This window comes from Camelus dromedarius, chromosome 11 (genome assembly GCF_036321535.1).
Source record: "Camelus dromedarius isolate mCamDro1 chromosome 11, mCamDro1.pat, whole genome shotgun sequence".
NCBI lineage: Eukaryota > Metazoa > Chordata > Mammalia > Artiodactyla > Camelidae > Camelus > Camelus dromedarius.
The window spans coordinates 5,349,377-5,377,008 of NC_087446.1; the positions used below are offsets into that span (position 1 = coordinate 5,349,377).

The following is a 27,632-nucleotide window of genomic DNA, read 5'->3' on the forward strand; positions in this document are numbered from 1 at the left end:
GATGTCCGCCCCTTACTCTGGGGCAGGTTGCCAGGACATGTCCCCCACCCCTAGGAAGCTCAGAATCCAGCAGGCAGAGGACTGATGATAAGGAAAGGGCAGGAGACCTCAGTGCTGCCTTGAGCACACGGGGGTGGGGGTGGGGGGGTGGGGGTGGGGGCCCGCCAGGAGGCGAGATTAATCCTGACTGCTGGGGGTTTCCCAGGGTGGAGGATGAGGCCTCGAAGGAGATAAAGGAGCAGGGATGGGTCCTGAAATGTGGGATGTTTGTGAGTTGATATGATAAAAGTGTTCTGAGATAATTGTGATAAAATAACGTTCCTACAGGCCCAAAACCAGATGTTTAAGGTTTTTTATATCTAGGCATGTGTAAGAGACTTTTTTGCATAAAGTATGTACTTTATTTACTTACTTATTTTTGTCCCTTAATGGAGGCACTGGGGATTGAACCCATGACCTGGAGCACGCCAAGCACTGGTCTACCACTGAGCTATACCCCCCCACCCCCAGAAAGTGTATACTTTATGCCTCTAGAACTTTTTTAAGTAAACAAATTATTCTTGACAGTGAAGAGAATCTGTGACTGGGAAAGGAAAGGGATTTCTGGACAGTTAGCCAGGATTTTCTGTAACTTCTTTTAGGAATACAAGTCCTTTTTTGAGGGGTACGAACACTGAATGATATATTTGAGCCTCTTTGAGGTAAACAAGCTTGAACACCTCATCTTTTAAGGTATTTTAATGAGAACTAGTATGTAAAAGGAATTTGTCTCTGACCTTGAAGAGGTACTTTAAAAAATATGGTTAATTTTTGGTTTTTATATATAAGCAGGGTCTGCTTTGAGTCTGTGGTGTTTGTTCATTATTAGGCTGGTTTATTTTAGTTCACAGTTCTCCACTTTATACTTGGAAAATGAAATCCCAATCTTAAAATTTCTACTTTACTTCAGTATTTTCTAGCTTTTTGCCTCCAAAAGAGGCGGCATGTGGAGAATTAATGATCAGGGTCAGAGCAATAGACAGAGCACTGAACTGGCATCAGTAAAGCTGGGCTCAGGTCCCAGGTTGGCCGCAGCCGGGATGAAAGCTTGGACAAGGAGCAGGACCTCTCTGAGCCTGAGCCTTCCTGATGGGACCTTGTGAGGGAGGCTCGTGTGCGGGGCTCCTGAACCGGAGCGCCTGGCAGGGTACATCCCGGGATGGCTTCTTCAGGAAGCAGAGATGAGCATGTAGGAGTTTTACTGCACAGGATGTCAGGAGCAACACTGGTAGTGGAGGGGACCAGACCAGGCAAAGAGAGCATCAAGTTGGGACGCAGTGCAGCTGGGTGGCCCTGCAGAGCTGTCCCTGTTGGAGGTAGGGGCCAGAACGCTGGCATCAACCTGTCACTGGCTGCGGACTGCCCCAGGAGAGGTGTAAACTTGGACTAGGCAGGCCCTTTTAGCCACGGGCAGCTCCCGGAGGGTCCCTGCTGGGAGAATGAGTGCCTTGGTCTTAAAGGGGTGTCTGGTGGCACTCCGCAGTGTGCGCTGGAAGGAATAAATGATTAACTGTGAGAAGACTAGAGTTGCGCACAGTAGGCCCTCTGCATCCAAGGGTCCCACATCTGTGGACTCAACCACCATGGATTGAAAATATTTGGGGAAAAAAAAATCCCAGAAGGTTCCAAAAAGCAAAACTTGAATTTGCTGCTCACTGGCAACTATTTACATAGCATTTATATCACATGAGATATTACAAGTAATCCAGAGATGATTTAAAGTATACTGGAGATGGGCAGGATGTGTGTAGGTTAAATGCAAATACAAGGCCATTGTATTTAAGGGACTTAAGCATCCAAGGATTTTGGAATCTGAGTGGGGTCCTGGAACCAATCCCCTGCACATACTGAGGGATGAGTGTACTTTAATAATGTCACATGGAGGAGGAGGAGGCCCAGCTCCCTGTGGGGCAGGGTCAGGCTGCCAGGTTGCTGGGTGCCTGCCCCTCATGGAGGAGGCACCAGGAAACGCTCAAGGGTGAGAACAGGCGCTGGGGTCTTCTGGGTGCATTGCCTGACCCCGCACCCTTTTCGTCACCAGGAGGACTACAACCACATCCACGGAGGCAAGTGGACCGTGAACAACCTGCGGCTCTACCTGGAGAGCACCCGGGGCAAGGAGGTGACCAGCAAGCTGTTCGACGAGATCCACTGGATCATTGTGCAGTCCCTGAAGGCCGTGGCTGTGAGTCCTGGGAGTGGGTTGGAGGTGGGGTTGGGGCCGTGAGTCCCAGAAGCGGGGGGAGGGGGAAGCGTTTGTGGCTGGGAGCCCTGGGAGCAGAGAGCATGAAGGAGAAAACACAAACCCAACCAGAGTTTGGGCTTTGGGGGTACTTCTTGTTCTTTGGCTAAAACCAGTGTTTAGGGTCTCACCTCCTACATGTCTGCCAGAGGCCAGCGTGGTTTGGGGAGGGAGGGGCCGGCTCCCCGCGGTGCCACCGCAGCCCCGGCACCTCTGCAAGAGGGCAGAGTCCTTGTGACGTCAGCGTCACACTCCTGTGTCCGCTGAATTGATAATATTTGGGCGTAAGCTGATGTTTTGGAGATGGACTGTCAGTAGCCTCCTTGTTCTCAGGCTTCCTGCTTTGTTATTCCATAGACATCTGGGGCTGGAGAGATCCTCTCTTTTTTTCCACCTCAAGTCTCATTATCTATTGGCTGGTGCGCGGTTTTCGTTTGTGTTTTGTTTTACTGTTCTAAAGCAGGTGCGCGTCTATTTTTGAAGGAAAAGGAGGGAATAAACCCTGGAGCACAAGCATGCAGGCTGCTGTTTTAGTGCCGAAACCGGTGCCAGACTGCAGTCGGTGCCCATACACTTGGAGCTGAGGGGCTGTAAAAAGAAAGAGTTCACTCCACGGAGTCAGAAACAAGTGACGTTTCTGTTCTGGAGAAAGTGTGATGTGGGTTTGGCAGCAAGGTGGACGTATGTAGAAATATTGACGTGAGACCTTCCAAGTGGAAGATTGAGGCCCTCTCTCCCTTCAGTCTGTGCCTCCAGCTTACAGCGAGGGCTTGAAGGGGAAAAAACAGGGTCTAGTTAGTCTAGTTAACTGTTGGAGAGAAGCATCTTAGGGGCCACGTCTCCCACCCCATGGAAGCCGTGTCTTGAACCTTGACAGCTTGGGTGGGGTTCGCGGTGGGGATGTGAGGGGGAGTCCTGGGCTCAGATTTCAAGCCAAGCACTGCGGGTGACTTGGCACAGGTGACCGCCCACCCTCCCTGGGCCTCGAGTGCTCCTCTGTGAAATCCGGATCGCGACACTGATGTCTTGGGCTTGTTGTGTGAACGCACTCAGCGGAGGCTAACTCACGCTTTAGGAAGGTACGCACCAGCGGCTATAACATAGGCGATGTGCGAGCCTTAATGCCTGATTAAAGCAGCCCTTCCACCCCCTTTCCTGGCCCCCTTTCGTCTCCCTGATTGGCAGAGCTTTGAGAATGCGTTGGCTGTTCAATCAAGACCTGTATCCCGGCCCCAGGTATTGGGCCTGTATCAAGCCTGAATCCTCTGGAAGGTGCCTCTGAGCATCTCCTGGGCTTCAGCCTCCTGGCCTGAAAAGCTGTTGGATTTCTAAGGCCCTGAGGGTTTGGGGAGCAAGGATTTATGTATTCAGTTTTTATTCACTTGGTAAATATTTGGTCACTCTGTTTTACCAGGTGTGTTGCCTTCCGGGAATCTGAGGAAGAGGCAGGCAGGGAGGCAGGAGGCTGCAGGAAGGCAGCAGAAGGGCCTGGTGCAGGGGGTGGACCCAGGGCACGGGACAGGACGGAGAAGCTGAGAGCCACAGCATGGGGGTGGCAGGCTTGAAGGGCCAGACACGGTTAGCGACTTCCTTTTCCGTGGAGGCTTTCTGGAACAGTGGTGTGAGCACTGACTTAGGACACCAGACTTTCAGTGGAAATGTGATTTCACTGAATTTCCACGTGATGAAACAGCCCACCCAGGCTGGTTTTCCTTCAGGGAGTAGGGCTACCCTGGGCTCTCTCCCCCTTAGGCGTTTCCTGTTCGAAGTCCAGTGTTTTAAGTGGGGTCCACGCACCCTCTGATGTGTAGAAAGGCCTCACTCTGGTGTCCGTGTTCTTGCTGGGGGGGCGTTAGAGGCCCCAGGAGCCTGTGGCACTGCTCTTGGTGGGCTTCTCCTGGAGAGTTTAACCCGGGCGGCCTGGGAATCTGTGTTGTAAACAAGCAGCTGGTGGGTTTGTATGCACTGGGTAAATAGTTTATGAAATGGAATTTAAAAAAAAAAAACAAAATTTTAAGTGGATTTGACTTTTGTCACAGAAAAGAGTTTGGTAAGTTGGCCCCGAGCATCGCAAAGAGCCTGAGGGGACTGGCAGCCTGGCGGACTGAGTGTGTGTGTGTGTGTGTGTGTGTGTGTGTGTGTGTGTGTGTGTGTGTGTGTGGCGAGGCTGCGCAGGCCTAAACTCTGGGTGCCCTGGGCCTGGAGCTGGACTTCTGTCCGCTCTGAGGACAGTCTTGTGCCGCTGGACATATTCCTTGCTGGCCATCACGCCTCCAATGAAGGAGACGTGGAGACACCGGTGACTGCGTCATAAACCCCACTTCTGAGGTTGAGGAGAGCTTCCATCTTTGAGCCCTGCAGAGGGAGCAAGGGGAGGAAGGGAGGAGGCGGGGCAGAGTTGGGGAGCCGGGGTCACAGATGGGAAGCCGGCACCTCACCACCGTGAGGAGGGTCCTGCTGCTTCAGCGTCGCGTCCACCCCTGGGTGGGTCTGAGGGGGCCCTCTTGGCACTGGCTGTGACCCGCTGGCCCTCTCCCCGCAGCCGGTGATGAACAACGACAAGCACTGCTTTGAGTGCTACGGCTACGACATCATCATCGACGACAGGCTGAAGCCCTGGCTCATCGAGGTAACTGCGCGCTGCCTGGCCGCTGCCTGGCTGCCTGCCGCCCTTCCGGTGCCCCCGCCCCGCCCCTGGCTCCATGGTGCCCCCCGCCAGACGTTTCCCAGGCCGGGGTCGGGGGGTGGCAGGACGGGGGCAGGTGCTCCGGAGGCCCTGCCCTGTCCTCCTGTGGGACATTGTTCCTGTTCAGGAAAGGAGCTCACAGACCCGGAAGCCCTTGGGAAGTGGTGGCGTTCTGTCCAGAGATAAGGAGCGTGGTCCTCTTTGGAGGAAGGCATAGTTTGGAAGTGGGTTCATCTGCCTATTTCAAGGCGTAGACAGGATGTAGTGATGGCTGCTCTAGAAAGGGCGAGGTGCGCACACCCTTTTCCTGATGACAGAGGCGGTGGTGCTGACACGCCCACCTGGGCCTGGACGTGGAGCCCACCCTGCCAGGGTTGTCCTGCTCTGCGGCCACGAGGAGGAGCCAGGCCTCTGAGGGCAGGCTGTCCGTTCTGTGGGCTCATCTCCCTGCCTGAGCCTCGGAGTGCCATGTCCTCTGCCATGCCCACGTGGCGGGGGCGGCTCAGGCCCTTTAGCTCAGTCCCTTTTCGAGCCAGGAAGGCTGACTCAAGAGCAAGTCATGGAGAGGGTGATCCTTGTAGGGAAGGTCAGTGGGGACCCCTACACTGGAAGCTGCCGGGAGAGCCAGGTTACTAGGAAGTGAGCTGTGTTCCAGACAGTGTCTTCCAGGTGACTTGTATTCTGTGTGTGTAGAGATACATGTGTATACACAGAGACAGACAGACAGCTCAGTCTTATCTACTTAGATATAAATGTATTTATGTTTTCTTTTCCTCCATCTTTAGCAGAGTAACCTGAATGGAAGTCAGGCTTTTCTTGATGAGCCAGGATCTTAACTGTAAACGTTACTTCTAAAATAGTAACAGGTCTTGGGGGGAGGGTATAGCTCAAATGGTAAAGCACATGCTTAGCATGCATGAGGTCCTGGGTTCAATCCCCAGTACCTCCTCTAAGAATAAATAAATAAATAAACCTACTTACCTCCCCCCATAATAATAATAATAATAATAATAATAATAATAATAAAATAACATAGTAACAGGTCTTAACTGTAGTACGTTTGTAGTAAGAATTACGGTGTCATGTGATACACAACAGTGGTAACTTCAGGGGCACCTGAGGTCCATACAGCCCCTGTCACTGTGTCATCAGCCACCCTGCTGGCAGCACAGAGACACAGTCTGTTTGGGAGAAGTCTCACCTCTTACACAGTTGCTGTATCTTCTCTCCCGTGGCCTGAGAAAACAGCCAAGCATGTCACCAACTGTGCCTCAGATAAGAGTAAATAGGTACTGACTGAGGGCCTGCGGGACTGTCCACGGAGTAGATACCTGCATTTGAACCTGCGGATTTTGTGACATTGCTTAGCTCCTCAGAGGCCTTCTGGGACTGACTGTCCATTGACTGGATGGGTTCCTCAATGCTGCTTTGTTGGTGAGGTAGCCCTTACTCTTCAGAAAAAAGGGTCCAGGAAAAGGGGTCCATTAACTTTGTTTCTTCTTCTTCTTCTTTTTGTAAGTAGAGGGGGAAAGTAATTAGGTTTATTTATTTATTTATGTATTTATTTAGTGGAGGTACTGGGACTTGAACCCAGGACCTCATACATGCCAGGCATGCACTCTGTACCCTCAGGGGTCCATGAACTTTGACTTCAATCCATGATGTTACTTGTTCAGGGTCATTTGGTCACTGATTCCAGCAAAGCTCTTGCTTGGTACTTAAGGTTCCAGCTTTTGGTACTTAGGACAGAGCTCAGCACATAGGTAGACACTGAAATTATGTTTGTGATATACGTTGACCTAAGTTTTTATTTGCGTGATGTGTGTAGATTCTATTCCTAATCCTGTCTTTAAGTGTTATTTATATTTCACGTGATGACTAATAAAATGGATAGTAAAATGCTTCCTGAAGGTGCTGGATGCTAACAGTATGAAATGACAGCCTCCCCTACACTGCGTGGTAGCCTGGGTTTCTTCTGCAGCGCACGCTCTCGTTCTGGAGGAGTAACTGTCCAAGTGAAGAATGTGATTTCTTTCCTCTCACAGGTTAATGCGTCCCCGTCTCTCACCTCCAGCACTGCCAACGATCGAATCCTTAAGTATAACCTGATTAATGACACCCTCAATATCGCGGTCCCTAATGGCGAAATTCCAGACTGTAAATGGAACAAGTCACCCCCGAAGGAAGTTCTTGGCAACTACGAAATTCTGTGAGTTTGTGTAACTGTGCAGTTGGCCTTGTGTGTTTCAGACTCGGGGGGGAGCCAAGGCCCAGCTGGGATTTTCTGTGTGTGTGAACTCAACTTGCTTGGTAGAATATTTTGTTTATTGCTACGATGAGATAGGTCTTGTAGCAGACAAGTGCTTGGGTGCTAGGCTGCTGTCTAGTCTTGTGCATAAGAAATTTAATAAAGCTCTTACCATGTGCTGGCCACTCTCTGGTCCACCCCTGAAAGCGGTGTGACCCTGAGGAAGCCGCCATCTCTTTAAGCCACAGCGCATACACCGTAAATGGACAATATGGTCAGTCTTACAGAGTTGGGAGGAAGAGAGATGACAACAGCAGCTTGACACACATTGTTTTATTTCCCCAGCAGCCTTGTGAGGTGAGGGTTGTAATTGGCTCCGTTTTACACGTGCAGAAACAAAGGCTTTGGTCCAGAACCCAAAGTGAGGGAGAGTGAGAGCCCGTCAGGATGGCAGCGGCTGAACTAGGTACAATTTGTTCATACCGTAGACCAGTCAGTGGAGGTTAGAAGGACTGACCCAGAGCTTTGCCATGGGCCCGGGAGGCTGAGGGAGGAAAGCGAGTTGCAGAAAAGGATGCGGAATATGATCCATGTGAAACAAACTCCGGCCCTAGCACCCCTGCCCCTCTGTGTGTGTGAGACAGGCATGTCCATGTGTGGTGGGTCCCCTGGGAGCAGACGGGCTGGGAGGTGTGGAAGGACACGCATTATGCTGTCAGCACGGATACCGCTGCTGGAGGTGGGGGGAGGGAGTGGAAGGGGAGCCGAGAGAGAGGGAAAGAGATGGCACCCAGACCCGAAGGACTGAGTATGTTAGGGTCACATCACGTACTTCTGTAAAAGAGAATTGTGTGTTTAACATTTTTGAAAAACAGAAGTAGCTGGTGAACTTGCCACATGCACACAGACGCCAGGCTCACGGCTGGTGATGCTGCCGGCCTGGGGTTTCGGAGCCCGGGGCCAGGCTTGTCCATGTCCCCTCCTCTGCCGTGAGTGTGGATGTAAGTGTGTGGCATGGGGAAGTGTGTGGGGCCTCGAGGGGGTGGTCAAGAGCCTAAGGTGTGACCAGTCAGCTGGTGGTTTCCCCGGCACATCTGGCTGTGGGCGGGGCACTGTAGGCAGAGGGTGGAAGGACTGGGATGGGTGCTTGCCAGGCTTGGGGGAAGGGCAGGGAGCAGCAGAATGTGAGCCGATGAGGACAGTGAGAGGGTGGGAGGCGGCTGGTGGCCCGGTGGTGGGGGTTGCTGGGGGCAGGCTGTAGGAAAGTAAGCTGGGAAGCGAAGGGGCAGAGGTCAGAGAGAGGCTGACGCTGAGGTTTTGTGCAGGGTGCAGTCACTGAACATGATGAAGTCGGCTGCCCTGGGACTGGGGCTGAGCCGGGGTGGAGGACAGGTCGTTGGAGAGACACAGGGCCATAGGTCAGGGACTGGGTCTCGTTTGTTTGGTCACTGCAGTCACCCACAACAGTGAGCCAAGAGCCTGAATCTTAAGGAATTAGGGGCAGTGACCTGGAGGATTAGAGGTGACTGACAAGGCGGGGTTAAGGGTGGTGAATTCTGCTGACCTGGGAAGGAGGTTTTGGGGGAGGAGGGGCTCCAGTCCCAGGGGCATGATCGTGGGAGAGGAAACAGCCCACTCGAGGGGCTGCAGGGGAAGCGGTGTCTTCAGGGAGAGCCAGGTCTCAGAGCAGGAAAGTGAAGGGGACCTTCCAGCATGAGGGGGAGGACGTGGGCATGGGGGTTGCTGATGACGACGGAGAGGTCTGAGTATGCAGAGGAAGAGCGTGGAGGTGGGGCCAGCGTGGGCACGTCCAGAGCCTCCGGGGTTGGCCTTGTGGGAGGTGCAGGGTGACGTGAGTGTGACGGACCTCAGGCTGTGGTGAAGGGCTTCGTAGGCTCAGTCCTGATGGCTCCTGAGACAGACGGGGGGCTGTGCGTGGCGGGGGAGGAGTCTGGCCAGGAGTGTGAGGGGCTGGGTGGGTCCCCCTTCATCCAGCTGAGGGTGGTGGCAAGCCAGCTGTTGGGAGCCTGTGGGGCGGCTTTGTCCCTGTCAACACATTGCCTTTTGGAGGGAGATGCTCGGTTTCCAGTTTAAGGTCAGACGCTTCATGCTTTTAGCTGAAAAGACGAAAAGGTGACCCTCCTACCCCGCCTGCCCAATCCTTTTAGCCGCCCTCTCCCCGGATATGGTAATACAGAGGCTCCACTGCTGGGCCCATGGTTCTGAGTCCTTCCATTCAGGACTTGCCCCCTGTGCTTCAAACGACCTGTCAGAGTCCCCTGTTGGCTAACAGCTGTGGTGCATTGTGGGGAAAGAGGGAGGACCTGGGGTGGGGAAGGGAGGGCCTGGAGGGATGGGGCAGGACCCAGAGCAGGGAGGGAGGACCCGGGGGATGGAGGAAGGATCCGGGGTGGGGAAGGAAGGACAGGGGAATGGGGAAGGACCCAGGGCAGGGAGGGAGGGAGGACTCAGAGTTGGGGAGGGAGGATTGACATCCTGGGCACTGTCCTGTCCTCTTGCCATGCCAGGCACTCTGCATTCCATTGATTGCTCACAGAAGTCCTGCCGAGTGTCCCACACAAAGAGGAGGAAGCCAGGGTACAGGCTCACTTGTCTACAGTCACACCTCTAGTGCTGGCACCCAGAAATAGGGGCTCTTGCTGCCACCCCAGATCACCGTTCTGGCCTTGGAGCCACAAGGCCTAACACTTTGCATCTGCTCCCTCCAGGGCCCAGTTTTGAGGGTTTCACAGCCTTTTAAATAATACTGTACTGACTGAGTGGATTCTGCCTGTCAAAAGCTCGAGGAAAAGGGCCCGCTAGCACAGGAGGGGCCTGGGAAGAGCCATCCGGTCTCTAATTCTCCTCCACATTCGCTCTATCAGTGGCCACACCATCCCTGGAAACAGCCCGTTCCGGATACCAGCTACTTGCTCATTTCTGTTTCTTCCGTGTTTTCAAGCTGCACAGACCAGCACAAATGTGTGGTGGTACTGGTAGCCCACATGTGGGTCTGCCCTCTGTTTATTCAGCAGATTCGTACTGCACACCCACCCCCAGGAGTGAGGTGCTGGGGGTGACCGTGAGCCAGTCCAGCCCTTTGGTCAGTAATGTGGACATGGAACAGGAAATAGAATGATAACATGTGAACGGGGAGTCCCTAGGGGTGGGGAGAGGCCAGGGCGGCTCCCGGGAGAGCCCCCCACAGGCAGAACGCCTGGTGTCCAGCATCAGCTCTCCCTAGGGAGACAGGGAGAGCTGGGGAGGGGGACCCACATGTGGTCCGACATCCCCATCTGGTGGAGGGAAACTCTGTCGTGTCTGCTCTGTAACTAACACTCGGCGAACTGGCCTTCCTCCTGCCTACCTTTCCCTTTCAGCCCCGTTTGCCACCAGAAAATGTATCCTTCAACCTCAGCTGTCTAACCCACAGAGCTTCTGATTCTGGGAATAAACTCATAACAGAAACACACCCTTTTCCAGACATCAGCAAAATTTAGCTAATGCAACATAACTGAGCATCGTAGTACCTTTTGCGTTTGATATGAATGTCTTTGGGGAACAGAGGAGCCTTAGGGCGTGGTCAGCAGTGACACCTGTGAACACACGTTAGCTGTAGACAGAAACTTCACATTCTGATCTGCAGGGTGAGAAGTTCTGAATTAAGAATCCGAAGTCCTGGGTTTTACTTAATCCTATCTCTGCCACATACCGGCTATGTGACTGTAGCACACTGAGTGAACCTCTCTGAGCCCCACTTGCCTCAAACAGGAAGTGGGGATCTTAATGCCGACCATTCTGAGTCCTGAAGGTGTGGTGAAGCCATGGTGGAATAGGAGACCCCAGCAAGAAAGGCCGGGGATCACCCAGGTGCCATATGGTCAGGGTGCTAAGGTCTCGGCCGGTTCTTTCTGATGCAAAAGCCTAGGCTGTAGGCTCTGGCGCTACTACACAAGCCTGGTGCACGAGGGGCCGGTTGGTTCCCAGCCGGTGGGGGCGACACTGGCCTTCCTTATGGGTGAAGTACTGAGCCTCCCCCTGACCTGGTCCCTCCTCCTGGGTGGGCCATTCACCCCGTTCCCTGTTTGAAATGGGGTTAGTCACACTTGCCCCAGAGGAGCTGAGTGAGAGGCTGTGTATAAAGTGTTTGCAGACATCACTTCTCTCCCTCGCTACCCTGGTGTCTCACTCCTTTCCTTTGGGGTCACGGCCAAATTCAGTCTGGTGGCCTGTATAAAATGTCAGCTGCAGGGGGTGGGGACCGTCCACAGTAGCAATTTAACAAGGTTGTATCCATATGTTCTGTGGCCTTGGGTGGTATTTGGAGGGCTGCCAAGGCCACCTGGTGGACAGGCGGACTGGAGGCGTGTGGGGCCGGGGCCAGGCTGCTCTCCGGTGACTGCACTAAAGCCACAGCGCCACTGCCACTGAATCCCGGAGGTGTTTTCTTCGTTTCTAGGTACGACGAGGAGCTGGCGCAGGGTGACGGGGCTGACCGAGAGCTGAGAAGTCGGCCCGGCCAGTCGCTGGGGCCTCGAGGGGGCCGATCGAGAGACTCAGGGAGAACGGTGCTCACAACCTGGAAGTGACCACCAGCGGGAGGAAAAGACTCCAGCCTGGACTCGGTCAAACTTGTCACTGTACTCACCCTTGCTGGAGACTTATTTTGGAATTTCCTTTTTCTAGAGCCTTTTTCCTTTCCTAAACCCTGTAAATAAATAAAGGCCCTTCTTTGGAAGGTAGAAGAGTCTGTTACTGGGGAAAACTCCGTTTCCCCTTTGCTCTCACACTCACGATACTTCTGACACCAGATGTGTCGGAATTTTTCCCATACCAAGCAATTCTGCGGTTCTTCCGCTGGGCGCCAGGGGTCCTACAGTTTAACTCAGTTTTGACACTGTCTGCCTGGAGGTGGAATCAGATCCCATGGGGTAAGGGCTCAGCCCCTCAGGACTGCCCCCAACTCTCCCAACTTCAGACGCCAATGGCAAGTCCAGGTTGTGCTTCTGACCGACTGGCTTTAAGTTGCAGGTTCTCGTAACCCTGTTCTTGGGTTCCATTAATTTGCCAGTGTGGCTCATGGAATTCAGGAAAACAGTTTACTTAGCAGATTACTGGTTTACTGTAAAGGATACAACTCAGGAAGCGCCTGATGGAAGAGATGCAGAGGGCGAGGTGTGGATGAAGGAGCACGGAGCCCCCATGCCCTCTCCAGGAGCACCCCACACCAGCACCTCCACGTGTTCAGCAGCCTGGAAGCTCTTCAGATTCCACAGTCCTGGGATATTTATGGAGGCTTCATTATGTAGGCATGATGGATTAAGTCATTGGCCATTGGCAATCCATTCAGTCTCCAGCCCCTCTCCCCGCCTGGGAAGTTGGAGGGTGGGGCTGAAAGGTCCAACCCTCTAGACCCGTGCTTGGTTCCCCTGGCAGCCAGCACCCAACTGAGGCTACCTGGGAGCCCCAGCCAGCAGCACAAACTGGCGTGGTTGAAAGGGGCTTGTTATGAATAATGAAAGATACCGTTTCATCTTTATGCTCCTTAGCGGTTTCAGGAACTGGAAACAAAACTATATATTATAACAGAAAAATGTCCCTGTAGCTCTTAGGAAGGAAATTACAAGGGTTTTAGGAGCTACATGCCAGGAAAGGAGACGGAGACCAAATACGTATTTCTTACTATAAATCACAGTATCACAGTCTACTTCATTAGGGCTGAAAGAACTGTTTCACAAATGCATAAAACAAGCTCTTTCGACAATAACAGCTTCAGCATGTGATTTAGTTTATTATAAGGTATTCACGTTTTAAAAAGTTTGCACTAAATTAAAACCAAAACCTGAATATCTTACAGGATGGCGCTGCTGTGAAAAAGCAAAATATTTAATCTGACAGCTGCTTTGGTTTCATTCCTTTTAGCTTAACTGTGATTTGAAAGAAAACAGGCAACTAGCAATATTCCTCAGTATTTATCCTTACAACGGTCTTTGTCTTGGTGCTCAGCAGAGACTGATATCTGTCACTCGGATTTGGCAGGTGAGTCTGTCGGTCTGAGGAGCCCAGACAGTTGGCTTCCATGACGTCAGCATCTGGGTTCGCCGCAGACGCAGAGGTAAGCGCGGTTGGCAGCCATCAGCAAGATGAGCTCTTGACGTGACGTGTTTGCTGGAAGCCACCCTGGACAACAGGGACTTAAAGAAAAATACAGGGAGGCAACCAGAGTCTGTCGGTAGAGCGACTGACGCACTCGAATAACCCCTGGGGGTGGTCCTCTTAGTAAGAGCCTTTTGCTGTCACATTTGACACCTGTCCACTGATGCTTCACTCACTGTCCTGAGTTTCTCTTTCAACTCCCTCCTATTTGTGGTTACAGTATTAGGAACGGGATTACTCTCAGGACATAGAAGGTGGAGGTCTTCCCTGTGCCCGTGCGTGAACACGTCATTCCTTCATGTCGTGTGTGTGTGGGTGCTCACGTGTTTAATGATGTTTCTATGCCAGTTAGGGAATACGTTGGTTTTTTTGTTTGTTTGTTTGTTTTTTTAATGGCTCTGATATAATACAAAGTGAGAGAAATGCAATACAAGTGGCATTTAGCCAGAGTCCAAACAAACTGCAGTTTGGGGAGATTTGTCTGCTGTGTTCACATGAAGCCTGACGTTGTTCCAGCTTATTGGTCAGTGTGTTCTGTGTGTTTCTGATATTCAGGCCTGGTGTTGGCGGCAGGTGTGGCTTCTGGCCTCTGTGTCAGACCTGGGCTTGAGCCCTGGCTCTGCTGTTTCTTACTCTGTCCCAAGGCTGACAGTGGCTCTTTGGACCTTTGCTCCCTAGTGCATAAAAAGGGGATTAACTGTATTTGTCTTGAAAATTAGAAGTGCCACCGCCTGCCCCACCTTGCTCCTGTTCCAGCCCTGACTGTGTCTGCTTCCCCAAGAGGAGGCATAATCCACGCGGCTAGCGGCCTCCACCCTCAGCTTCTACGCACAGCTTTTCCACCCCCCAGTTCTGACAGCCCAGGTTATGCTGTTTTATCTTTGCCTCTCAGATGTGTCTGGGAAAGGGTGGAGTCCCTGACTGGGAGTGAGCGCCGAGCGCAGCTCAGCGGTGCTGGAGGACAGGAGGTGCTGGAGGACAGGAGTCGTCTGCCGATGCCCAGCTTGCTCGGTGAGAGTGTATCTGCTAAACAGATTCAAGTCAAATATTGACTGTTCCATTAGTGATGTCATGTTCTGGGGCAGATGCTTCCTCTGAAGGCTTCCAGAACATGCATAAGTAGGAAATGTGCGGCGTCCGAAGCAGGCCTTGGGAAATTGTTGGGCTGTCAACAGACTGTCGGGCACCTGGCCCAGGCCTCCGGCAGTGGTCCCCATTTGGAATCTTCCAGGTTGACAATTTCTGTTTTCTTACAGCTCCCATTACTTTTTTCTGTTTGATAGCGGGAGAAGTGTTCCCAAAGTCTGAGAGTTGTAGCATCTGGTCATTTTCACAATGATGCTTTTTGTTTGATTTGTTTGATTTTTCCCAGAGTAAACTCATCATTTGCCTGCTTCCTAAATGGGCCACCCCTCCAGCATTCTTTGGCCAGTGCTTAAGCCCAGAGTAAAGGTGTCTTGTTACATGTCCCCCATCTCCCAGCCCAGCAGTCCACAAGCCCGGTGACAGCCTCCTCAATTGGCTTCCCACCTGGACCGCTGCTGGAGGCCCCACCAGTCTCAGCCCACAGCCCCATCCCATCCAATAGAGTTCCACCCTCTGGCCCAAAGAATTTTTCTGACATGTGGCCATTTTGCCCAACACACAGTGGTTCTTCAGGGCCCTCCACTAAGCCTTCTAGGCTTGGGAGGGTTCAAAGGCCCTCCATATACACTGTGTCTACCAGTCCCAAACTCACTGGACTTTTCTCTGCCTGGGTCATCCTTCCCCCAGGAGACTGGCAGATCCCACCCTCCCTCCAGGTCCCTTTTCCAGCTCTGCTGCCTCTCCCAGCCAGCCAGGGGAGGTGCTTCCCTGAGCTGCCTGGCCCTTGGTCTCCCCAGCATCAGACCATCAGCCTCCTGTTGTCCAGGGAGGCAGGTGAGCATCTGCTGCAGGGACCCTGGCCAGCTGGCCTCTGGGCCTGGCATCTGGCACTGCTCACTGACCAGCACCCACAGGATGTCCACTGTGTCACTTTAGAGGAGCTGCACCCAAGCGGGGTGCCCTGGGGCATTTCAGGACCCTCTGTGAGGGAACAGGGATGCCATCAAATTTTGTTTCTTGTTTCTCATTTAGGCAGATGAGGTATTTTTATGTCTTTTCTGATTTGTCCCAGCCTGAACCATATTATATCTCATATGCTTTTAAATTAAAAATAGGATCCTTGTACTTGCATGTGGTGCGTTCCTGGTGGTCCATCTCGCACTCACTCCGCCCGTGGATGCGGTGGTCTCTTTGTGGAACAGAGCCTGGGGGTCTGCAGGGTCCTTGCAGGGAGCCACAGGCTTCCCCGCCCACCAATCGACCAATTTTTTTTTCAAGTTTAATTTCCTTGATTTTTCTTATATAATAATGCTGCATGGTAGCCCCATCTGTAGTCTGGTTCTCTTCCCAGGTCCTTGGGTGGGTCTTTACAGGACAGCAAATTTCTGAGCAAAGTCCCCGAGGGCTCTGTCCTGCTGGGGGTCTCTCCTGTGGTGGCTGAGGACACTGGGCAGCTCATGCCTCAGGGCCCAATTCCCATTCTGGCCGGAACACGGTGCTGGGCTGGCAAGCGCCAGTGTGCCTCCCCGCTGCCCAGCCCCGGAGCAGGGGGCGGTGGCTACCCTGACCACCTTCTGTCCCAAGCCTCGGGCCTTGACAGCTGATGGTGAGGGGCGAGGGAAAGACAGCGGAAAGGGGTGGACAGAGGCACCTGGGGCTGTTCCAGCTGGAGGGACCACGAGCGCTGAGCTCTGTTTGCCAACACCACCCCTGAGGAAGGGAACGCAGCCCTGACAACCAGGAGCCGGCCTGGCCCTCGCAGTTCGGTGGAACATAAACAATCACACAGAACACAGTGTCAGACCAGGCCACTCTGTAACTGATAATTAAGACAAAACCTTTCCACAATCGTGTCTGAACATGAACAACAGCATGAACATTGTCCAGGCCACAAATGACCACCTGTCCCAGCTACAGGAGTGACTTCACCATCACCCCTCTTGCCTCTTGCAGGTTCCTTTCCCTGTGGACAAGGTCTACTAAGATACCTGATCACAGAATCCCCTGCCCTTCCTGAGAGCCCCTAGCCTAGACTAAAGCCTACCTCCTTAGACCTGCACATCACCCAGTGCCCTAAAGTCCTTCCCAACAAGAGGAGGGAAGGGGGCAGGGCACAGCCATTAAAGGAACGACACAGGATTAGCACCAAGATGGCAGAAAAGTCAACCCCAACAGACTGTGAGGCCCAAGATGGCGGGAGTTTCGCCCTCCAGAGGACTTTGAGCTTCATTATGCACACTGCAGTGTCCTAGCCTGGTGAACGACACACACACAAGCACCATGACAGTGCTGAGGCTGCCCATGAGAGGTCAAAGAGAGGTCAGTGGCCAATTCCTGGGAATCCCTGCCCCTTCCCCAAAGCAGTTGGATCAATCCTCCCACTTGTGAGCACACAAAAACTAGTAACACCATGCTATGCAGTCTCTCTCTCTCTCTTGCCTTCCGAGACAGCCTGTGCTCTGTCTATGGAGTGTGTATCTACCCTTATATTAACCAGCCCCACCCCACCCCACCATGTACATCTCTCTAAATAAAGCTACTTTTACTCAACTGTAACTCACTCTTGAGTTCTTTCCTGCACGAAGCCGAGGACCCACACTTGATGGCAGGGCACGTCCCAGGGACTCAACGGAGACCTGGGACACAGCCATCCTCTTGTGCCCCGCACTTCTTCCTGTATCACTAACACCCTCTTCTGAGCAGCCATGACTCCCAGGCACGACCTCCCTCTAGGCAACAAGACGTCCGCCCACCCTGTTCCCCCACAGGGATGCTCCTGGCTGTCTTTGCAGGCAGAGCATAAGAATATGAGAATGTTTAATGACTTAACATGGGGAATTTCACTAGTTTTGGTCTGGCTGAGTTTTAAGAAAGATTGACTCCTTCCCCAAGGTTTGCAGAGGCCCTGTTGAGTCTTAGAAACAGGTAAATACATTTTTTCTTTTCTGTTGGTGCTACAGGGAATAAAGGTGGAGCCTCAGCAGCAGCTTGGAACAGGAAGCTGGCCTCCAGGGTTGCTGCACAGGAACGCCACCACCTCCCTTACTGCAAGGTGCGGGGAGGTGGGGAGGGAGCCAGGCAGGCCCAGGTGCTGCTGGGGGGCAGCAGTGTAGTTATTTAACTTCTGCAAGTTACATTTTCCACAAAGCCTTAAGGACCTATTAAATTAAAAACAAACATAAACAACAAGTTTATACTAAATAGCACAGGGAACTATATTCAGTATCCTGTAGTAACTTATGGTGAAAGAGAATATGAAAAACAAATATATGTATGTTTATGTATGACTGAAGCATTGTGCTGGACACCAGAAATTGACACAACATTGTAAACTGACTATCTTTCAATAAAAATATTAACAACAACAACTACAAAACACCCAGCACCCAATTTAAGAGACAGAGGATGCTGCCCAGCCCTTCATGCAGGGGAGGAGGTGGCTCCCCAGGGTCGCACAGTTGGCGAGGGGCAGAGAGAGGTTGCACTGGGACCTGGAGCATGTGACTTCCCTCCCAGCTCTTTCCAATACAGGGAGCTGCTTCCTATCGGAAGGCCAGAAGTGGAGGCTGCATTAACAAAGAAACACCAGGTCACTGTGGTAGCAGGACAGTATCCAGGGGCTGAAATTGGAGATTATAAAATTCACAAACATTGGTTGTCCCTTGCCGTACATAAGGTTTGGGAAATTGGAAGATGCATGAGAGAGACTGCAGTGGGTAATGGAACAAAGACAGAATCAGCTATCAGAAGACCCAAGCCCTCTCCTTGCTCTGCTGCTTGTTTGCGGGGTGACTGCAAGCAAATTACATAGCCTCTCTGGGTTTTTCTTCCTCATCTGCCTGGTGGAGATTATAATCTGTGCCCCACCTACCTCGCATGGCCATTATGAAGAGGGAAGCTAATGACTGCAAAAGCGCCATATCAGTGTTAGTTGACATTTTTGCTGTAACTTTAGATTTAAGACCTGGTGTCTGCCCTCAAGGAGTTCACAAAATGTATCTTATAAGAACAATGAAAAAGACAGCATAGGCTCAGTGCCAGAGAAGTTGCAGGAACAATACATGCTCCAACAGTTGTGCTCTGGGTGGGCTGGGGGTTCCGGGGTGGTTTCTTCAAGCTGCGTCTTAAAGAATAAGAGGAAGCTGGATGGGAGGCAGGGGAATAGTGGGGGGTAATTTCAGAACAATGATTAGGGCCAGATTATGAAGGATCTTGGATGCTAAGATAAAGAATTTGGACCGATTCCATAGGCACCAAGGAACCATCGAATGTTTTTGAGGAGTAGAGTGACAGGGGAGGTATTCTTAGAGAGGCGACTCTGTAGGTGGCTCAGAGGATGACTGAGGTGGGGAGAGGCTGGAGGGTAGCATAGCAGTGAAGAGCTGAGGATGTGAACTAAGGCAGGTATGCGGGGTGGGATGGTTGGTGGAGGAGGCTTCTGTACACCTGGGAGCAGATCTTTAGAGTCAGGAGCAATTCTCTGTTGACCAGCAGGGGGCATGTGTGTAAAAGGGGTTTGAGCCTTGCAAACAGAATTAAGTCAACTTTGTAGTGTTTCATGTTAATTAAAGTACTTTCCAGGAGCAGTTCAGTGAGGTTCTATTACTCAGGGCTATGATATAATATTGCTTCCATGTAACGACTGTAGCGAGAAAGTCACTGGTTTGCTTTTAGGTCTTGAATCTTGTGCTGCTGAAATGAAGTTAGAACTTTCAGAATAAGAATGAAAATCAGACTACAGGGAAGCTGGACTTACAGGCAAATTCATCTTACACATGGCTGTTCCAGGCAGAAACCTCTCCCAGGACACAGAATTCCCCACTTTCCCATCAAATCACCCAGTACTGAAGGAGCATCAGTGACTTGACAGCACTGTGTGCTGGGGGCACAGCCCTGAATGAGACTGATGAGTCTTGTTCTACAGAGTTCAGTCTGAAGGGGAGAGACGAGAAAGGAATATTCCAAGAGGAGGGTGAGAACGGAGGGCGGGCTGCTCAAGTGTCCCTAGGAGGGGCCGTGATGGGCCTGGAAGGAGCTGACTGCAACTGGGCAGAGGTTTTGGAGGGGTAGGGGGCAGTGGATGAGAGAGGCTGGCTCTCAGGGTTGTGTCTGGACAGGTTCTCAAGATTAGGCGAGTGATCTGATTTGCTCAGGGGGTGGGCACAGGTGATTCTCCTGGTCTGGAAGGAGTTTGGTCCCCTGAGTGGACCCCTGGGATGTGTCTGTGCTGCTTGGGGCAGGCTGGGCCCCAAGCTGACCCAGCTGAAACTACAAAGCTGACAGATCTCAAGGCTGATTGTTGAGGTGGAGGATGTTCCAGAAAGGGTCATGAGCTTCAGAGGCTGAGGCTGGAGGCCGTCCAGTCACTTTCTTTCCCTAGTCCTGACCATCCAGTTCTTCCTTCAATAGCATGGAACACTGGCTTTCTCCTTCCTGTAACACCACCGCTATTTTTAGCCAGAGCTAGCGAGAGTTGGCTGCAACCAAAAGAATTTTAACCTATAAAAGGTCACCCAGGTTACAATGTGGAGGACAGATGGGAGAATGGTCACCCAGATGATAGAGGATGGTGTTCTGGAGAGAAAAGAGGTATTTGGAAGTTGTATCTTTGACAGGACTTGGCGGGGAGGTTGAGTGAAGAAGGGGAGAGAGACCCCCAGCAGGATGCCCAGGCTTCTGGAAGGAGGTCCCATTCATGGCGATGCTCTGTAGGTGAGCAGGGCTCAGGGAAGATGATGAGTTTAGTTTTAGGGGTGTTGAGCTTGAGGAATCTTGGGGACACTCCAGTGGGATGTCACATTGGCACTTGAGGGTCTGAAGCTGAACTGTGGTATAGAATTGAGGGCCATCAGCATGGAGCTGGGAATGGATGCTCTGGGAGATTGTCCAAGGGCACAGGAGCAACAAGAAGTGGGTGAGAAGAAGCAGGCAGAGAGGGGTGAGGAGCTCTGCTCAGCATCTCATGGAAGCCAGGACGTAGGACATTGTGACGAGAGCTGGGTCATGGGAGCTCAGCCCTGAGAGGGGCTATGGGACTTCACTGCCAGGGCCTGGGGTGGGTCTGGTGGGCCAGGGTCACAGTGTGGCAGGAGATTCACTAGGAAGTAGACCAGCCATGGAGACAAATTTTTCAAGATGGAATTTGAGGGAGAGAAGGGAGAGGGTGATTCTGAGGGATTATGCACCCAGCTGAGGATGATTGCTTTTTGCAGGCTCCATTCATTCATTCATTCATTCATTCTACTGGTAGTTACTGAGTGCTCCCAGGGTACCATAGCTGTCTGAGGTCCTGGGGACACTTTGCTCAACAAGATGGGCCAATCTCTGCTGTCATGGAGCATAAAATCCATTGAGTACTGGAGGAGAAAGCTTTTTTTTTTTTTTTGGTGGGGGGAGTAGGTAATTAGGTTTATTTATTTGTTTATTTATTTAATGGAGGTACTGGGGGTTGAACAAGGACCTTGTGTATGCTAAGCACGTGTTCTACCACTGAGCTATACCCTCCCCCTAAAGAAAGCATCTTTTTGGACAGCTTTATTGAGGTGTCATTTACATACCATAAACACACTTATTTTAAGTGTACAATTAAATGATTTTTAGTAAATTTAGAGTTGTGCAATGCTTGCCAGAATCCGATTTTACGTCATCTCCATCACCCCTACAAGATCTCTTGTGCCCATTTGCAATAACTCCTTATTCCTACCTCCAGCCTCCAGCAACCACTAAGCTACTTTGTTTCAATTGATTTGTCTTTTTTTAGACGTTTCATGTAAATGGAATCTTACAATATGTGGAAGGTTTGTTTGTTTGCTTGTTTTGTTTCTCTTTCGTTTTGCATCTAGCTTCTTTCACGTAGCATCGTGGTCCACGCGCATGGCAGCATGTATCAGCGTTTCGTATCTTTTTATTGACGAATATTCCATCATATGGATAGAGATACCACATTTTATTTGTCCGTTTCCAGGTTGATGGCATTTGAGTTGTTGTCACTTTTTAGCCATTGTGAGTAATGCTGCTATGAGCATTTACGTGCAAGTCTTCATGTAGACAGATGTTTCCCTTTCTCTTGGGTGGATAGCTCGGAGTGAAATTGCTAGGTCATGGGTAAATAAATGGTTAACTTTTTAAGAAACTGCCAAATTATTTCTAAAGCAACTGTACCATTTTACATTCCTACCCAGCAGTGTAGGAAGGGCTCCAATTTCTCCGCATCCTTGCTAACACTTATTATTTGCCTTTTAATTATAGCCATCCTTATGGATGTGACATGGTATCTCACTGTGGTTTTGATTTGCATTTCCCTAGTGACTTACGATGTTCAGCATCTTTTCATGTACTTATTCCTATGTCTTCTTGGGAGGAATCGTAGGAGATTGTGACTTTTCTCTAATTCTGCGGCGGAAGTTTCACTGACTCTTCCATGAAGAATCTTGTCTACACTAGTCTCTCCTTCCTCTTAAATTTTAAAGCATATCTCAGATCATATCGGAGACTTAATGAAAGGAACTTAATTGAAAGGAACTTCTTCTGGGACTTAGAATAAACCCAAGCTCCTTATCTCTCTGGCCTCCCACCACAGTCTCCCTTCTGCCCTTGCTCATTTTTCTGAAGCCATAGTGGCTTTTGAATGAGCCGTGCTGACCTCTGCCTCAGGGCCTTTGCACTGGCAGTCCCCTCTACCTGGAATTCTCTTTCCCTTGATCTTTGTGGGGCTGGCGTTTCTCATCGTTGGGAGCACCTTCTTCAGAGAAGCTTTCATGATCGTCCCTCTAGCCGCAGTCTTTCATCATCTTCTTTGATTTTCCTCAAAGCATTGATCACTATCTGAAGTTATCTTAGGTATTTACTTGTTTTTTACCTTTCTCCCCTACAAAACCATCAGCTCCACGAGGGCACCAGAGCACCTGCCTGGTGCTGATCCTGTGTGTAGCTTGCCCTAGGTGGATGATGGCTGAATGACTGACTGAAGGACCCTAAGATGCTGCTCATGTGTGGTGGTCTGTGCCCTCTCCTGTGTGGATCCTGCTGACCCCAGGCATTGCTGTCCATCCTCAGGCTAAAATAAGGAAGAACTGGGGGGCAGCAGACACTGGGGGGCACTGACAAGCCAAAGAAAGGCCAGAAGGTGTGTGAGGAATGGTTTAAAATGTGAAAAAATTTAGTCTCAAGAAGAGAAGATTTAGGGGTGACACAGACTATGGAAGGGCTGTTAGGTGAGGAGGACTAATATGCATTGGGGGTGTTTCAAAAGGCAGAACTAGGAGCAGCGGGCAGAAGTGGGGAGGCAGACATTGGCTTTTTTGTTAGCATTGCCCAGGTGCAGAATGGTTCATCTCATGAGACAGTGAGCCTGAGGTCACAGGGAGGGTACCACTCCCCTGGTACCCTACAGTGCGGTAGAGAACGCACGTCACGGAGAAGGCTGGCACAGGCGGCTGGCAGGGCCTCTCTGCCTCTGAGCCTCTAGGAATTTCCTGTGCTGCACAGTCCCAACGTTCAGAGGTGACCTAGAATTTTGATCTGGTGCTTCTGGAAAAGGGGAAGAGTCATTTCAGGGCACGGGAAGGAAAGAGAGCAGTGTGCTTGTGCCAGCCCGAGCACCGCCGGGGGGAGAGGACGGGCCAGTCTCCAGAGCCCTGAGAGTGGATTTTCTGCTCACTTGCTGACTTGTGGAGTAGCCCTTTCCCGCATAGGGGTCCGCCCCAGGAGGGCAGGGACTTGTCATCTCATTCAGCTCAGCAGCCCCAGCACCCAGAAGAGCGGACGATGGAGAGTAGGTGCTCAGTAAATCTCTGACTGCCAATGCTGACTCGGGAGTCTGAGTCCCTGGGAGAGCCCTTGTCCGTTGACTGACTGTGTGACCATGGGCCAGTGCCTTCAGCTCTCTGAATCTGTTTTCTTGTCTCCTAAGTGAGCATGATGACATGAGGGTGATGACAATCCTTACCTGCCAGGTGGACAGAGGAATGGCAGAGCTTGTGCACCTGGACCCTGGCTTCCTGGTTGCTGTCCTGCTATTCTTAGTGGTGATGATCATAAATCTTTGTTGTTGGGTCCACCTCCTCCGTTCCCACTGCCCCCTGGCAGGCAGTTTCCAGGTCCCACCCACCAGCTTGTGGAGGAGAGCAGCCCAGCTGGGGAGCCAGAATGTGGGCAAGAGCCAAGGGAGGGTGTGAAATGGCAGAGCCCTTGGCTGGTTGAGGGCTGAGTCACAGCTATAAAAATGGGGGGGGGGGGTGTCAGTCATGGTGACATTGCACTCACTTCCTGCTAGGAGGGTGTCTCATTCCTCCAGGCAAGTGAGCTCAAACAGAAAGGCTTTGAGACAGAAAGGAAGCAGGAGGACAAATGGAAAATTTTAACAGCCACCCAGGAATCCCTTCGACTTGGCAGCGTCTTTGGAGCATCAGCTCCCCACCTGCACCTGGAAAGCCCTGTCACTTGGCCTGGAGCAGCTTTCCTATTTGCAGGTGTGGTTGAACCCCCAGGCCAGCCACGCATGCGCCATCTCTGCCCGACAGTCCTGCCTCAAGACCACAGCTCGGTGGGACGAGGGGAAGGGTATAGCTCAGTGGTAGAGCGAGTGCTTAGCATGCATGAGGTCCTGGGTTCAATCCCTAGTACCTCCATTAAAATAAATTAAACAAATAGAAACCAAATTACCTCCACCAAAAACAAACAAAAAAACCATAGCTCACACTGTTCCTACAAACTGGCAACTTCCCCCTACCCCGCTGCTGAAATCCTGCCCATTCTTGAGGCCAGTTAAAACATCATGTCCTTGAGGCTTTAAACCATCTTCTGACATAGCACCTGCCACTCTCCTCTGCCTGCCCTCGACTTTTCAGGCCTTGGTGATAAGACAGCACCTGGCAGGTGGGTTGGTGTTCCACACTTATCTCCCTCTCATCCTTCTCTCCTCCCACTAAATCATCCTCCCTCCCTGCCAGCCGCACCCCCACCCTGCGCCGCCCCCCCCCCCCCCCCCCGCCGCCCAGCTGGAATGTGGTTCTGGTGGCCTCAAATATTTTCCTATAACTCTATTCATATTTACTCAAAATTCTCACAGGTGCTTTTTCTGATCTTACATTTCTATGACACAAAAGTCTATAAATAAGAAATGATTCCTTACCGAAAAAAAAAAAATTACCATTCTTTGGTATTTACCCAAATGAGCTGCGAAATTATGTCCACACAAAAATCTGCTCAAGGATGTTTATAGCAGCTTTATTCATAATGGCCCAAATTTGGAAGCTACAAAGATGTCCTTCAATGGCTGAATGGATAAATAAATTGTGGTACATTCAGGCAATGGAATATTATCAGAGATAAAAAGAAATGAGCTATCAAGCCACAATAAGACATGGAGGAAACTGTATTGCTAAGTAGAGAAGCCAGTCTGAAAAGGCTACAGAATGTATGATTCCATCTCTGTGACATTCTGGAAAAGGCAAAACTATGGTGACAGTAAAAGGATCAGTGGTTGCCAGGGGCTGAGGGTGGAGAGAGGGGCGAATAGGCAGAGCCCAGGGGCTTTTCAGGGCAGTGGAGCTATTTGTGTGATATAAGGATGGACACATGTCATTATGCATGGGTCAAAATCCATAGGCTGTGCAACACAAAGAATAAAGCCTCATGCAAGCTATGAATTTTAGTTAATAGTAATATTTAATATTGGTTCATCAATTATAACAAATGTACCACACTAACATGGATGTAAATCATAGGGGAAATTAGGGGGGTGGGTGGTGAGGTAGACAGGTGGGAGCTCTGTACTTTTGGGGCAACTTTTCTGTAAATTGAGGCCATTTGACAGGTGAAGGCACATCAAGGAAGGAGAAGAGAGCAGGTGCGCTAGACAGGTGAGGGCACCACAGAGCAAGTGCCTAGAAATAGTCCCTGACATTGGGCCAGGCTCCAAGGTCAGTGGTCAGGGAGGCCCCAGGCTGGGGACACTGGCCAGTGACATGGCCTCTGCTCTCTCCATACCCTCTTTTTTTTTTTTTGAATTGAAGTATAGTCAGTTATAATGTGTCAATTTCTGGTGTACAGCACAATGTCCCAGTCATGCATATACATACATATACTCGTTTCCCATGCCCTCTTTACTGGGAGACTCAGCGGGGTGTGGGGTAGGGTGAAGGGCATGGCTTGGGACCCAGAGAGGAGTCTATGACCCTGGACAAGCCACTTGACCTCTCAGGTCCCCAGTGCAAAGGGAGTCGTTGGGAGGAAACACCAGTTCTCATGTGTAAAGCACCACTGGGGGGCTGTCACCGTGGGAGGGGTTATTTGGGCGGCAGCTGTGATAGTTATTCGGGGCTGGGAGAAGCCAGGGCCAGTTCAGCCTCTGGGGCCCTCTCCAGTCACCCAGCATGTGATCTCTCCCAGCAGGTGCAGGGTGAAGCCTGACCGCGTGCCCGACTGCACGAGCCTGTGAGTGGTGGCAGTCTCCCAGGCCTAGTCTCGGGGAGGGCCTGACTCCTGGCACCTGCTGTCTGGGCACAAAACAGGGAAGCTGGGACCTGTAATTAAGCCAGGCCGTGCTTGGCCAGCCAGCTTTCCACAGGGCCCATGGGATACTTCCAGAAGCCTCAGTGAGCGCACAGCCACAATCTGAAACCAGAGCCACAGGCTGGAACCAGTTGCACAGAGAATAGAGTTGTCACAACAGGAAGGGCCTGTTCAGATGCCGGAGGGACAGAGGGAGGTGGCCTTGGCTGGCCTCTCCCACACCCCAGCCCACCCAGGAACTGCCAGGACCCAAATGCCCAGAGGATGGCTCCTGGGATCGTGCCCTTGGCTGGCCGCCCTGACCTTGGTCTTAAACTGTAAGGAGGGCTGTTTGCCTATGGCCTTTAGGAATCTGCCTATGATGCAGCTCAGGCCGACAACCCCTCGGTCCCACTGCCTGCCCTCCCACTCCCCTACCCCCGCCCCCACCACTCAGATGTGTCCTTCCAAGTCCTGCCCTGCATAACTTCCAGGACGTGCTCCTACTCTGCTTTTCTCAGGAGCCCTCCAGGCCCCCCACCCAGTGTACTGCTTGGGCCGCTCTCAAACACTGCTCACAACCTGCCTCCTCTGGCCCCCACCAACATGAGTTGCTGGAAAGTGGGGACTGAGTATTTTTCATTCATGACCAGCCTGGTTCCCAGCATCACATGTCTGCTGTGTGGGAGGGAGAGATAGGGTTTCTGTGCAGAAGGAAAGAACGCACGAGAAGGAGCCAGGAGGCCCAGGTTTGAGAGAGGTCTCTGGCCTTGATGGCTGGAAAACCTCCAGCAACCCACCTGACTTCCCTGGGCCTCTGCTTCCTCACCTTAGAATGAAAGAAGGACTCACCTGGTCATCCTGTTACCTGCTGACCACCCATTCAGAACTACTGTCCATCATTCATGCCCCTGGAGAAGCAAAGGAATAGTCCTTTGTCACATACACTTCTGAGCTCCTGCCATGGTGTGTACATAGCTCTAGTTCAGATGGTTCAAAGCCATCTGTGACCCACCCCGGTAGGCCCTGGCGTGGATCTACACCTGCTGCCCAGAGAGAGGAGAAAGTGGGTGGCCACAGGCGGGCAGTCCACTGGGCACAGGAATTGCTTGAACTTGACGTGGAGTTGGCCTCCCCCACCCCTTGTCCCCAGCGGAGCTGTCTGGATGGGAAGGTGGATTCTGATGGGTCTCAGACTTGGTTGGAGGTTCCCCCAGAGGGAGAAGGGTGAACAGGGAGATGAGATGGGGGCTGAATGGGGCCTGGGAGGAGCAGAGGGCTGTGGGAGTGGGAACGCGGCAGCAGGGTGGGGTGGCCTGTGATATGGAGGGAGGTGCCTGCATTCCTCCGTGGGTGATAGTACCAGTGGGCCTGGTGCTCCCCTGAGCTGCAACTTCTCCTTCCCTGAAATGTGCTCTGCTTCTCTTGGGGCAGGAAGTGCAGGAGAAGCGGGGGAGAGAGAGAGGGAGCTGGAAAGTCTGTCCCCCACCTCCCCTGCCCACTCTCCCCTTTACAGGTGAGGAGGTGGGTCTGACAAGCAGGTGCTCAATGGTGTGGGCTCATACCAGCACTGGTTGGGCAATATTGTGCACTGGACGCTGTGTGTTAAATTCCTCCAGGCGCCCTGTCTAGTAGGGGTGAGCTGCCATTCCGCTGTCCGGACGAGGACATTGAGGCCAGGA

General features: G+C 51.8%; 1 protein-coding gene across 6 annotated transcripts in view; it reads left to right on the forward strand.

Annotated features, from left to right (window-relative positions):
* The window catches only part of TTLL1 (TTL family tubulin polyglutamylase complex subunit L1), a 28,718-nt gene extending 16,762 nt beyond the window's left edge, over positions 1 to 11,956 (forward strand). For all 6 annotated transcript variants that reach the window (XM_064491396.1, XM_064491392.1, XM_064491395.1 and 3 more), the window contains 4 exons: positions 2,081 to 2,224; positions 4,824 to 4,910; positions 7,013 to 7,176; positions 11,675 to 11,956. In XM_064491396.1, coding sequence (XP_064347466.1) covers positions 2,081 to 2,224; positions 4,824 to 4,910; positions 7,013 to 7,176; positions 11,675 to 11,804 — 525 coding nt within the window. In that variant the 3' untranslated portion in view covers positions 11,805 to 11,956. The remainder of the gene's footprint in view (positions 1 to 2,080; positions 2,225 to 4,823; positions 4,911 to 7,012; positions 7,177 to 11,674) is intronic.
* The last annotated feature ends 15,676 nt before the right edge of the window (positions 11,957 to 27,632 follow it).